Source organism: Rissa tridactyla, chromosome 8 (assembly GCF_028500815.1).
Source record: "Rissa tridactyla isolate bRisTri1 chromosome 8, bRisTri1.patW.cur.20221130, whole genome shotgun sequence".
In the NCBI taxonomy this organism is placed as follows: domain Eukaryota; kingdom Metazoa; phylum Chordata; class Aves; order Charadriiformes; family Laridae; genus Rissa; species Rissa tridactyla.
The window spans coordinates 40700626-40714956 of record NC_071473.1 but is presented as its reverse complement, the minus strand read 5'-3'; the positions used below and the strand labels follow the sequence as shown (position 1 = coordinate 40714956).

Below are 14331 nucleotides of genomic sequence, written 5' to 3'. Positions count from 1 at the left end.
CGAGGAGAGCGACCTGTGTGTATCAGGAAGGGAACCCCGGAGCCATGGCAGGGAGGAGACGGGCAGAGCCTGGCTGCCGAGCGGTGTTGCTCTGCTGTTCTCAGCCACGCCGTGTTTTGAATCAGTAAGAAATATGGCAGTGCCCTAGATTTAATTTTTATTGTTATTCTTTGAGGCGGAGAATTGCAAGTTGTCTGTCAGATTTCGGGAGTGGGAAAAGCTTAGCCTAGTCATCTGCAAATCCAATTTCTTATATTCAGAAAAAAACGTTCTCTTTTTTTTTTTTTTTTCTTCTCATGTGTCTTAGTGCAAGTACATCAGTAACATTCGTCCTTTCAACTTTAACATGTATCATTATTTGGCATTCTGTTTAATGATCACTGACCTTGAGAGATTACATCCCACAAACCTGCCAAATTCCCAGCTACCGTACAGGTGTACTGTCAATTTTTATTAAAAATTTCTGTCTTCATGTCAAGTAAAATTTGGTATTCCAAGTTATTGGTGTTCAGCTATTGATGGATTTTTTTTTTTTCTCCTTTTCTTCCAAATCCTCTGCTTCTCCAGGTATGAAGATGAATAATGCAGAGCACTGGTTTCGATGATGCTGGGCTTTTATAACTGGATTCATTAAGGAATACAAAGAAAATTCTTACAGGGATCAATAATGGTGTCTTCTGGCTGCAGAATGCGAAGTTTTTGGTTTCTGCTCATTATCAGCTTCCTGCAGTGTACTGAAGGTAAGCTTTAGTTTATTTTTTACTTCAGTTTGCAGATGAGGTGAATGGTCTGTACAGTTAATTTCTGTTAGATGACTTGAAGTTCTGGGATGTCAAACTAAAAGTGTCTGTAGCATTTTCTAGGTTTAATTCATAAGATTCAAATTATTCTCTTTTTTAATGAAGAAAGAAAATATATTTTTTGGTCTTGATACAGTGTGCTATGTTGAAACTGAAATGCAGTGTTCAGACAACTGAAGGGACAGTATTAATATCCTTGATTGATAGATGCCTTATTTTTGGGGTCTTCCTGTTTATTCTTCTTTTTTCCTGTTCTCATTGCGCAACCATTTAGAAGCAACGTATAGATATGTTAAATGTGATAGAAAATAACTAAACAGTGCAAATGAAAAGTCTGTTTTACTTTTCTAATTTGGCTGGCTGAAAATAAAATGCCAAACACTTCATTAAGATTAGAACTGTGCAAGTTAAATTTCAGGAAATAAACCTCAAAGTGCATACAGGAATAGCATCTACTTAAAAATATTTTTACTTTTTTAAAAAAAGGGAAAAATACTTCACTGCTATCAAATATGGTGTTTAAAATAGCTCTTAAATTAAACATAGGAGGAAGGAAAAACCTTTTAAAAAAATTTGTATCCTCTATTCTTTATTTGTTTTTCTTGATAATCTCTATTTTATCCAGTTATTTTGTTCTCATAGTAACAGCGAAACATGAATGATCAGGAAAACATTGTTTATGAAATTTCTGGGGGTAAGAATTTTGATTGACTAGATTGCTGGTGAAAATACTGGTTTAGCAATAAACTAGCACCTCCACGCCTTCCTACATCATTCAGTAATCGATATATAATATATAAGGCTTCTTTGGCGCATCTGTGGCGTGATCTCACCATCTTTTAAAGCAGATACATACCTTACCCTGTCAAAATTCTTTGAATTTTAAGGTTAAATTTTCAGATATACTTCAGGAAAGCTGCTCTGCCTCCCCCTCTCTTCTTTCCCAAATCTATACAAACCAAAAGAATCTAGTCCCCAAAAATGGCAAAACCGGAGATTAAAAACTTCAATATTGTATGCGGTCTTCCATGTTCACTGTGTAATTTGCTAAGCATTTATTCTAGGCTAAAACTCGGATCTTGTGTTGTACTGACAGACAAGCTTTGCTAAAATAGGTTGTTCATACGTATGTGTGAACACACACATCTATCAGGGAGTACATACTAGGAGTCTTCATGAAGGTTTCTGAACATGGGGAAGTCTCATTTCACTTAAGTAGCTTTCACGGTCAGTTTCCCCCTCGCTCCCCTCTTCCTTAAATATTGCCGGGATATATTAGAAAACTGGCATTTCCCATGGGACTCTGCAGATCATCATTGATGGGGTTTCTGATTTGGTGGCTGCTGTATGGACTGCTCTCTTGGTGTCTGTTGAGTCTGTGGACGTGGGTAGAACCTCACTTTTATAGGAAAGTAAGTGCCAACAGCTGGAAGGTAAACTAATTTCAGCCTCTTTCACAGGTAAGGAAGGTAAATGCATGTTAGGAGAATGGAATTGCAAATCTTACGACTGGCTGGTTAGGTAATAACTTGTGTTAATTATAAACGCACTTACATTGCAAAAGTGGTTGCACTAGTTGAAACCAAGGGTGTAGGAAGTAGAGGCATCTATTTACGTTTTTTCCGAAGCTTTAAAATACTAAGGATTTTATTTGTTATTGTAATTGTTTTGAATCCCTGTATCTAGTACATTTTACAAAGATTCACATACTTGCAGCTTAATGCTATGTGGTGGTTGAAAACATTTGAAAATAGAAAGGAAAAGCAGACAAACAGCTCTTCTCTGGTTTGGTTACAGTACTAGGCAGCATGCTGCAATGAGTGTTTTATCTGTTGAGTTTGGAAAGGAAAAAGTCAACTGAGAACTTCTGCAGATTGAATTTTTGCCATTTGCAGAAAGCTAATTTTCATTGTCATCTGTAATATTTCAAGTTCATTTCGTTCTGTCCCTGTTTTTCTTCCTGTTAGTAGCCAGTAGCAATCTTTTGATGCTTCAGTTGTGAATTTACTTTTTTAAAGTCTATACAAGAGCTGCTTTTTCAGCTAAAAGAAACAGGGAAGGAAATTGGGAGCAGATAACAGAATCATACCAAATTAATTGTAAATTCTTAAAATAAATGAAATATTGTGGCTCTGTATACTGGAAATGAATATTAATATAGAGTTGGCTTCCAGCCACAGAAGCAAAATGAATACCGCATTATTACACTTTCTCACAAGATTACATTGCCTTCTGCTTCAGTAATAAGAGATGCCAAGTGTAACGTGCTTTAGTAGCACTTCATGCCTGGAAGTATGAACATGAACAAAGGTTAAAATAAGAGCATCTAACTTTTGCTAGAAATAAGAAAATCTTTAATTCTCTCGCTTGGAACTTAGGGTTTTTTATAGAAATCTTATGTGTATATGCAGGTTGTTGCGGTTGGTGGGGGAGATGAAACCTGGCAAAATTCCCTGCTGTTATATTTTAATGTTTTTGTACAGTTAGAGAGAGAGAGAGGAAAAACGATCCTGGGTGTGGACAAGTGACTCATTTGTTCATATAATGAAACATTTTCCAATCAAGATGAAGACTTCATTACCCTCACAGCGCCTTTACTTTAACTCACCAGGGAATTAGCAAGTAGGCACAGTTATACAAAGGCTGCAATTTTATTTTAGCGTCGCCTATCCAAATAGGACTCATATCTTCAGTTAAGAAGGTCTTGGTATTGCTTTGTTTTTCCTGCCTAGCGCAGCCCAGGTGCGGTTGCTTTTTGAAGCAGTCTGTTCCTTCAGGTCAAATGAACCTGGAACGGGTGAGTGCCGGCAGCTGGAGGGAAAAACGCACCGAGTTATTATACACTGCTGGTACATTGATCAACAACAGGTCAATATTGTTGTGTAGAGGCTTGAAAAAACATTGTTATTACCATCAACAGCAAAGCATTGCAGCCCTAAGTAAGAAAAAGATGAGAGGCAGGAAAAGCTGAAGTCATGAGCTTGAATATTAATGTCATTTCGGAAGGTATTTTTCTGTCCCTTTTTCTAGCATGTTCTTCTGGAGGTATGTCTTTAGAACTACAATTTTATTACAAAAGACGTACTGAAAGAAGTACCTCGGAAAGCAGTTAGAATCGAAGTTACGCGGGTATCCCCGTGAAGCCTGGCCTCCTCCCGCGGCTGATCGCCCCGGGGAGATGGGAGCTTCCGCTGCGGCTGCACCGGGGTCCTGCCCAGTCCCACGCCGTCCTGGCTCTCCGCTCTTGCCGAAGGAGTGGGTTCGTGCTCCTGTTGGCCCCATGCCATTGAGTCCCTCTTCTTTACTTACCTGGTTCCTACAAACTGTAGGAAAGGAATCACTTTTGACACCACCTCTATCTTTTTTTCTTTTTTTTTTTTTTCTTTCCCTTCCTAATTAGGTGAAATCATCCAACAAGTTAAAAATTATCTGAGAAAATGCAGAAAGTCAGAGTGAGATCACACGTCTTGTTTCCATAGCAAAGCAGAGTAAAAAGCTTATTATACGTATTATTGGTTTCTCTTCAAGCAAGTTAAGGCAGATACACTAATATGCATATGAAAAAAAGATGTCAGAGCTAAACAGTCTGATTAAGTTTTTTGGCCTGTACAGGGTTTGATATTTTAAGCTTTATCTTGCTTATGAAGTCCACAGTTTCGAGTAGATTTAGGCGCCTTTTAGTTCTGTTCTGCTGCTTGAAAGGCACAAGTGCTTGGGAAGCACCGAAATAATTTTCTTTGCTTACATTTTATTTTAATCAAGGTTTAATATAATTTTAATTTATTTTATTATGAAGTATTATCTATGGTTTGTCCAAAGGAAGAAGCATCAAGCTTTCATTATCTATTTAATTCAGTTTTCCTAAACGGCATTAATGTTATTTAAAAAAAAAATCCAGCCTGTCTTTGCCTCTGAATGTACATTTTAATTAACATTACACTGAGAAATATAAATTCCTGTAAATTCCACTTATGCCAGCCAAGGAGCTGAGTGTTAAATTGGAAGCAGTTTTAAGTGTATATCCAACGTTAGTGCATTTACTAAAGAAAAGACATATTAAATACAGATAATGTGCGTTGCGGCCACTACAAAGGTATTTGATATTTTAGCATATTGCTTCAGATCTTCGGCTCCTGTCAGGTCACTCAGAGTTAGAGTGTCTAAGGCATATGACACCAGGTACTCAACAAACTGTGGAAGCACATTGGTTTTCCTACACATCTACTAGGAAGTATTAGTAGGATTTTGCCCAGGATATGAATTTAATAAATCTTGTACCCTGACTTGAGAAGAAATCAGCTTCTGTTAATTAGCGGATATAAGTTCTACAAGGGGGGGAAACCCATTACGGAGTCACGCAAGAGCAAATAGGAGCAGTAATTTAATTTCTAACCAGGGAATTTATCACAGCGAGAGCTCTGTGAAGCGCACAGTTAGTAGGCAACTACTTGGTTTAACAGAGGTTGCAAAGCATCCATACGCACACCGAGCACGCTAAGGCCAGCCAGTTACTGCCTGCCCTTTGGAGGGTCTCTCTAGTAAGCCTTCCAATACTGCCTTCATTTTTAGCATATATACCTAATGTGTTTTAGGATTCTTTTTTCTTAATTGGTTAATGGAGATGATGCAGAAGAAAATATCTATGCGAAGGGAGCAACTGGATTTCTGCAGAAAGCTACTGCTGTAGAGTCTTGTTTTCTTTCCTGGAAGAGCATGCCATTTTTCACTGGGATACTGTGGTGCATACTTACCTGGGACATCTCTTTTTCCTTTTCTGAGGGAGGCGTAGGCCTAACATACCTTCTAAAATGGAAATTGATCTAAACAGTGTTACCAAACTTCTTCTTAAAAAAGAATGTCTGTTAAACTTTTCAAGTGCATTTCCAGGTAATCAAGACTGACAGACTGCCTGGAAAAGCCAGCAATTCTTTAACATGCTGGCAGTGAATATCCTTTCATATATTCCCTGAGCAGTGAGGTCTGCAGGATCCTATGCTATAACATTACATTTTTGAAACCTAGACAAAACCACCACTATTTTAAAATGTAGGAGAACCATGTAGAAGAATGCATGAAGAACCATTTTAAATACTGTACTAACAGTATAGGAGAAGTTGCTAGGAAATGTTAACATAAGGGTCTGATAGTTTAAGCAAAGAGAAGAAGTATAAATGCAAAATTACTATGAGATGAATAACAATATTACTATTTTGATATGCTTTCTTCTTCGTCAGTTACTTAAAAACGTTCTCCTTTATGAATTTTGTATCGATTGATTTTGCATTTCTTGCGCTCTGTATTCAGAAGAGGGAAAGAACCCTGTAACGTGTAAAACTGTAGAAACGCCGTGTGTTGTGCCAAGGGCAGATGTTAGGTTTTCAGAGCCCTCTCAGCTATTACTTCAGTGTGCCATCTTTCGCTGCCGTAACCTCGGTGGGTGTGGGTGGGAGAGGCGAGCCATGCAGCTGGCCACTGCAACGAGAGGGGGTTGGCTTAACCTTCAGCTAGCCTGCACTGACACCATTGCTTGCGGGGCTTTTCCTTTATTAAATATAAAGCTGGGTATATTCTAGATTAGTTTATTACAATAAGGTACACTTCCAAGAACACAGTAGCAGAGTTTGGACATATATGTCTTTCAAAAAATGAATAAGCTTCATTAGTACTCTGTTACTAAATATGGAAATATATATAATCTATTTTTATTACGTTTCATTTTTTTTAAGGTATTTAATTATTTTCATTTCTGTTTAGTGTCAAATGGAAGAATACTGCTCGTCTTAGTAAGAAGGTTTTTTTATATAGCTTTAACAACGTTGTCTTTCTCTATATCGTACTTTTAGGTCATAGTGTAAAATAGAAGTATAAGTGCCTGAAGCATCTGATACCAGTGAATGCCTCAGCCCTGGCTTTCTTATTACATTTAGCGTCCTTATGATCAGATTATAAAAATTATCATAAAGTATAATGATTTTAGATTTAATATTCTTTCCCAAGTTCTACAAACGCATAATGGGTTTTCTGCTCGCAAGCAGATCTATTGATGCTCATGGTCTACCTCTGTGAGTAAACATTACAGAAAAGTAATACATTTTATGCTTATTGCGTGTTGTATGGATGTCTTAATGTAAGCACGTGTATGTAGGATGAAAGCACTACAGAAAGAGGGCTTATGTAAACAGCTCTAATGTATGTTTCATGTATGTGCCCACTTCCATGTTTGTGATCGTGTTCCAGGTTGTGTTATGTGAGGAAAAGGAGAGAAAACCATTCACAGGGAGATGTTCTTGGCTTGTTGTCCATCCATATTATCGTCATAAATGCACTTAATAGTATAGGAGCTCCCAACGTGTTCTTATGCAGTTGTATATATTTATACAGTAACGTTCATGGAAGAGATGCTTAAAAATTGACTGTCCTTTTACAGTGGTTAATTAGTATCATATTTACTCATCAACATTGGTTGGTTAGAAGAATATTTATACTTGTTCCCTCTGATTATTATTGTTTTTCTTTGTTACATGACTTTGTACTTGGATAATACGGCACTAAATCAGCACTTCATTGTATTATATACTGTCCAAGTATAAAAACAGAAGAAAAGAAGATAAGGAAATAAAACACATCCATATGTAGTAAGGGTTTGTGAATAATTTTGTTGTACTTTCAGTTATATATGGTACTTCTTATGTGCCTGTGTTGGTAGAATCACTCTGCAGGTTTTTTATTTCCAATCACTTCTAATTTGATAAAATTTCATTCTGTCAAAGCTGGATCAGCTCCAGTTTTACATTTCTATAGATAGTACTGGTTTATCCATTGATGATTTGTTTGGATTGACATTTGGAATGAGAAACATGAATATTGGATGTTTTGCCAATCATCATTCACTTTTTTTCAGGATTACTGAATTTTTTACATTTTTAACACAGGATAAATTTTGTGTGGGTGATTCTGTAAATAAGCCACACCTCAAATCCAAAGACATCATACGATAAATTGAATATGCATTTTTTTCTGATAGATAGGAGCTGAAAAAAATCCTTTTGCTTGAAGGTGTCCCAAATTCCTGCCCTTCCAGAAAGTTTCTGGAACTACTCACTGGCTTTCAAAACCCAATTGTGCTAAATCTCTTTGTGTTTCTGTAATTTCTATTTCCCGGCTTTCTTTTGAAGTGTAGAGAAAGAGAGTTGTATGAATATTGGCTTGGTTGGTGGGTCCTTCTTTCAATTAGGGAGATGATTAATCCATGTTCCGGTGACGTTAGAGCAACTCGTGTAAACGTACACGAGTGAGTTGGCAGTGGTAGAGGAGGTTCCCTGGTTGTTCCTCCTGAGCTTGGACCAGTCCAGGTGGTTGGGAATATTTCATTCTTTTTGTTTTCGCAATTTATACTAGTATAATAATCACTGATGTTTTCTTGGTGTATAAAATGTGTGTAGGGGAGACTAGTTGGGAAGCAAAATGAATTTTTTTTCATCCGTTGCCTGAGCAACACATACATGTGAGAAACCCAGGGGGACCACATAACTTTCAGTCGTTGGATACAGCGCTCGGCGAGTTTTATGAGGGATCTTGACGATGGAAGGAGAGCTGGCTTTTGTGTTCTCCCCGTCAGGGATTTTGATGTCTCTCTCGGGAGTTAGGTAGTTTTGTTCTCTTGCAGCAGAAAGTACAATTATTGCAGGGTGCTGTTTGAGCAATTTTCCTGTTAAATTTGAGTTCAGTGATTCATTTAGGAAATCTGAGGAAGCTGACGCTGAAACCAAATTCTCCTATCTGCTGCATTTTTAGTTGGCAATGAAAAATGTTTGCTTTTTAAAGACTTCAGCGCTATTTTGTATAATTTCTGTTTTAACCATCGTGTTAGCGAGCTTCAGTCAGATTTGCCTGTTTGCCACTGATCCTCTTCGGCTGTGCGTGTGACTTGATCTGCCTTTCACAGTCTTTCACGTTATTTTTTCCTATCTCTCCCCATTGAGCTGCCCCAGTTCTTTTCTGTAACTTAGGCTTGCAGATTGCCTTTAATGTTTTGTCATTATTTTTTTTTTTTTTAAATTATAGAACGTTACTTTATTCTGCACCACTGTTAACATTTACCATTGAAAGTCTATTGGAAAAATGTGGTTTTCTGGCTTAGAACTGATCATGCCTTTTAGTGGCTTAAGACAAATGTGCTTTTCGTAAACAAAACCGAACAGTTTGCTGCTTACGCTTTTGCATCATGTAATTTGCAACAGATGAAGCTGGCATGCGTGAAGAGTGAAGCATGGAAAGTACTAGAGGGCAAACGGGTGGTTTGTGATGTGGATTATTACCCATAAAGATGGATAGAGTCCACAAAACATCACTTCATGTATTAATGTACCAGCTGGAAAAAAATTAAATATATCAGCATAGCACATCATGCATAAACTGTTTGGTTTAGGCCTTCAATTCAAGTCCTGCTCAGTACTAAAAAAAATTTAAATCTTCTATATCTTTATACTAGTGTAGATGTAGATATATCTGTCTCTTCATATATATTAAAAAGCATGCTGCGCAAATACATTTTTAAAAATTCACAATACAAAAGTCTGGAAGTCATCCATACGTAAACTGTCTTGAAGGATTTATAATATGCAGTGTTTTGTTCTGCATTGAAACTAAGCGCCGACAGAAAAACGGTTGAGAAATGCATCTAACCACCGGTGGTTTTCTTTACCAGTTACATTGTCATCTTGTAATATAACAATTATTTTGTTATATATAACAGTAGTAACAAATAATTTGCTGTATAAATTATTTTGTATTTCATTCTGTTAAATCAGCAGAGTCCTAACTTAGTCCTTGCAACAACTCGTTATAATATGTAACCTTACCTCTGTGATGCATTATTTTCTAGCTCTTGGATTTGTTAGGGATCCATTTTAATAGCATTCCTACGTTGCCTTCTTTTTACAAAAGGTTTTTTTGAAGAATGAAGAGACACTTTCTGAATATTTGCTATTAAAAGTTTGTTGTCGTGGTGATGTCATTTGTAGCAGACTCAATGATTCTAACTTTATTTACCTCAAAGCCTCATCTGTTTCCATTCTTTTTAATTAATTTTTTTTTTATTTGGCTGATTTTAAAAATAAATAAATAAATCTAGTGGTAGTAACAGGAAAAAACTTTGCTGAGGAAAATCTTAGCTCAAGGTATGAATGATCGTGACCTGATCAAAATTTATTGTCTTGATCCTATTCCCATTTGGAGTAAGGGGTTGGCTTGGATCGGCTTGTTAAGGGGGTGGGGGGAAATGCATTTAAAAGCATTCAGAGATGTTAAGCAACAATAAAACTCTGTAACCATTTAAATGACAGCAGCTGACTATTTGAATTAACTTTGTGTTTGGTTTAATTTGGGGTCCTAATTATTCCTAACTTACGTGAGTAGATTTCAATTATACAATACTGCAGGGATTTGTAACTAAGGCAACTAAAGGAATCATTTTACATAAAGTACTTTTGTTCAACTGATTAGGCAGGTTAAAATGGAATGATAGAAAATGGGAACTCTTGTCTGATAAGGCCCAATGAATCGTTTCCAATGACACGATGAAGAAATAACATGAGGAGAGCTCATTATTGAAGATTTTGAGAATTTTTATGCAACGTGTTTATATCTTGATAATGTGGTGTTAGTTAACCGCCCGCAAGCGATTCTCATGAGTAGTAACAATAGATCCACCAATAAAAAGGCAGTTCACATTTTGTGGTTCACGTTTTGTAGTCTGGTCTTCATGAGGTGACTTCCTAGAAGCTTGTTATCTGAAAATTTAATTGTTGAAAAGATTGGGGGTTTTATATATTTATTTACTAATGCCAGTTAACCATTTAAACAGTCAAAACATCTCATGTTTACTGCATGGTATTTCATGTTTTAGACATGAAAACATTTTTAGACCCACAGCTCTCATCTCTAATATCCCATTTATTTAAAATTGCTGTTCCATGAAAATAGTTCTCAATTGTGCTACATCCTTAGATAACCTGGGGGCACTGGAAGTGAAGGAGATACTGAAGTAAAAAACCCTGGAATCAGTTTCCATTTGTATTACCCACACAAATGTATACCCTTCATCGGGAATTAATTTTTGCACAAATTACCTGCATAGTTTGAGCTTAAAACCAGGTATTAATATATATATATTTCACTGTGTATAGATAGATGCTCAGCTAAAAATTCGTTTTTATTCTTCGAGTGTTTATAAAGTCATGACTCCTAAGTTACATCTGCAGCATAGGTAGGTGTCTCCTTTTAATGATTGCAGACTAACATCCCTGGACATAGAATGCTTATTTTGGTTTTTCTCTGGGTTTTTCATACTCCCCTTTTTTGGTTTCCTCATCCAGAGTATTGAAGGTTACAAGAATGCTTATTCTGCTGACTCAGGAGAACAGACAACACAATAGCACGTCGGCAACTTAAACTGCTAAGTCTGTTTTTAGAGCTGTCACATTTGCCCGTGCTGTTTGAATATACACCTAGACCTTATAGTCAGAGACTTCAAGAGGAGCACTACAGTTGTTTTCTGTGTATGCTGTGTTTAGGAGGTCAGAACTTGAAGTAGCTCTAATGAGGTCAATGTAAGGCTTTGATGGTGTTTAAAGGGAGGGAAAAAAAAACACCTACGAAGCATATGGTTAGAATGTGTAACAGTAATTTCTAAATTAGATTGCCAGTAAATACTTTTAACATAATAATAAATTTACACAATAATAGATCCACGTGCATCTCTTCCCTTCCCCCTGACAAATTCCAATTTTCTGTGGAAAATTCTTTTTTTGATCATATGTCTGCTGTTAACATATTAACACTACACACTTTCAATTAGTACTGCTGACAAGTTATTTAGGAAAGTCTCTGGAGCATGTGGAGATGTGCACAGCTTCTCCGTGTCAGGTGTTTGCTTTCCAAAGTGGAAGTATTAAGATTTAATTATCAGAAGATGTTTGCAGTAGGCAGCGTGCCTTTGGAAGACAGTCAAGGGCAAGGCTGCGGGTGCCCTCCTCGCAGCTGGGCAGGAGAACATCTGCGCCTGCCCCGTGAGCTGGCGTCATGGAGTTGGAGCACGGCTGCGCTTCTGGGTACGTGCACATCAGCGGGGTGAGCCAGGTAACACTGAGCGATAGCATTTTCGTCCGGTGGTGGTAGGGAGTGTTCAGTCCTGCTCTCTCACCCCATCAGCTCCCTTGTGGTGGCTTTGGCACCTGTGTGGTGGCCCTGGGGTGGACTGGTACGGGAAGAAGGGGTCTGTCTTATAGGAAGAGGTTTGCCCCAGTCACCTCCCTGAACCGTGTCACCCGGGCATTGGACATGTGGGAGAGGTGCAGGTCACGGTAGAGCTGTCAGAGTGCTCCACCCTTAAGTAGACGAAAAAACCCACTGAAATCTGTGCATCTACTGGAGCTTGAGAAACCACTGTGCCAGATGAATGCGCGTTTTATTTTCAGGGGGTAAAACAGGTCTAAAATGTGTCATTTTTTGTTATAATCTAGCACCAGTTTCACTCTTACCATGATCAGTGCTACTCTGTGGGACTCTGTCATCTGAAGTCAGAGTATCTAGAGCCTGAATCTCCTTTATTTAGTTATGAAGATGATGAAGGGTATCCCAAATTGTCTGCAAGTGTTTAAAAGTGCAAGTATGAAGACTGTCTTTGCGGCTTTGTAAGGGTGTGGTTGGGTAGTTGTCAGAGTTGTGTCTGATTTTTGCCCTGAAGAGGAAAGCAACATTTTTCCAAAGGAATCATTTCCCAGATGAGCTAGTCCTTTCAAAGGTGCTTTAGGGATTTGAAGATAGCGTACACTTCAACAGGAACTGTAAATTGCCTCATTGTGTCTTGGTCCTTCTAGCTGAGATTTTTTTTCTTCTAGTGGTAGTCAGTATTTGAAACTTCAGAGGAAGGTGCCAAAACACTAAACTGCACAAAGTAGCCTGCTTACAGTGGACACTTCTTAATTATCCATTGTCATTGAGTCCCAGTAGATTTATCCCAACTCATTGCTTAATTAAATACTTTTTTAACATCCTAAATTATATCTTTAGGTTTTGGAGTCCATTACTGTAGTCATGAATCTCCTGGTCTTTTGTAGACTTCATTTTTTTAAAGACATCATGGAGCAGGTTTCTCCATCTCTCTCTTCTCACCCCATTTCCAGGACATTTAATGAGAATATTGAATAACACCGTGTCCTTGTAAAGTTTGTCATCCTGTTTCTCTCCCTCCATCCTCTCCATCATCCTTTTCTGATCATTTGCGGCACCTCGCAAACCTCAGCTGTGCAGAGGAAATCATTCGGCTTCTCTGCATTGTCTTCCTTAGCCTTGGTCGCCTAATTCAGCAAACTCGTCACTTCTCACACAAAAGTAGGTTTCCTACTTTTGTTGTACTTAAAGAATTTCTGGTTATGAAATCACTGGAAAAACACCTGTGAGTTTTAAGATGTGCGCAGAACATAGGCATGGAAAAATATACCGGAGTCAGGAGACAAAAACAGCCACGTTTTGCCCATTTGGTTAACTTTATATAGTGATACAAGTCATAGTGACAGATATTTTTCTTTAATTTTGCAGCACAGTTATAAATTTTGCTGTATCTAGTTGCAGCAAACTTTTCCTGCTCAGCAGATTTTTCTTCTTGCTGAGCAAGTAGCATGTTTATATGAATGATACTTGTGTATATAAACTTGGTTTATGGATGTTTAAGGGCTTATAATTTTCTCTTTAAAGTCAGACTTAATTTTTAATTTTTTTTTTTTTTAAATGAAGAGATTTTATGGCCAACACATGCCCCATGAGAAAAGGAAGAAGTTACAGATGGTCCAGAGGAGAGGGTCTGCTTCATACATAAAAGCTTCATGTCAGCATTTCAACAGAGCGTTTTCTTTGGGTATCTCTGTTATCACTGAGACTTGCACATTGACAAGCATATGGGATGTAGTGCTGAATGTGTAAATTGAAATGATCGCATCTAGCATTTCCCTCTACCAGGTGCCAGCTTGCTGCTGCAGCTCTGCACTTAATGTTGAAGGAGGAGTGCTAGGAATAGTTTCATTTGCTAATTACCTCTTATCTCCAGTACATAGTCCTTGGGCAAACAGCTTACCCAGGTGTTTTTGAGAACACCTATCTGGACAGTGAGGATTGCAGGTGGTCCTGTGGTGATGGTACAGTCTGCAGAACATGTAAGACATTTCCATCCATCTGTGTATGGTTGGTTTTGGTTTGTTTTTTTTTTTAAGTCTTCAGTGAAGAAGAGAAGACAAATTTGAGAGAATTTTTCTGTCTTTATAAAATTTGTCACTGTGAAAAGCAGACAACTGCTATCCCTCAGCCCAAGAAAAATGTGTGCATGTGTGATGTTGGGGTTTTCTTGATAACAAACCTGATTGTCCTGTCTTGTGATTTCAGCAGAAAGTATGTACATGCCAGTAAGAGTTTTGCAAGGACCTGCAAGTTAAAATAAATAGAATGTGGTGGTTTAAGGAAGTGGTAGAATCTAAAT

General features: G+C 37.7%; 1 protein-coding gene across 9 annotated transcripts in view; it reads left to right on the top strand.

Moving 5' to 3' along the window:
• ADGRL2 (adhesion G protein-coupled receptor L2) overlaps positions 1-14331 on the top strand; it is a 181246-nt gene that overhangs the window by 50333 nt on the left and 116582 nt on the right. For all 9 annotated transcript variants that reach the window (XM_054213326.1, XM_054213318.1, XM_054213319.1 and 6 more), the window contains exon 2: positions 568-740. In XM_054213326.1, coding sequence (XP_054069301.1) covers positions 668-740 — 73 coding nt within the window. In that variant the 5' untranslated portion in view covers positions 568-667. The remainder of the gene's footprint in view (positions 1-567; positions 741-14331) is intronic.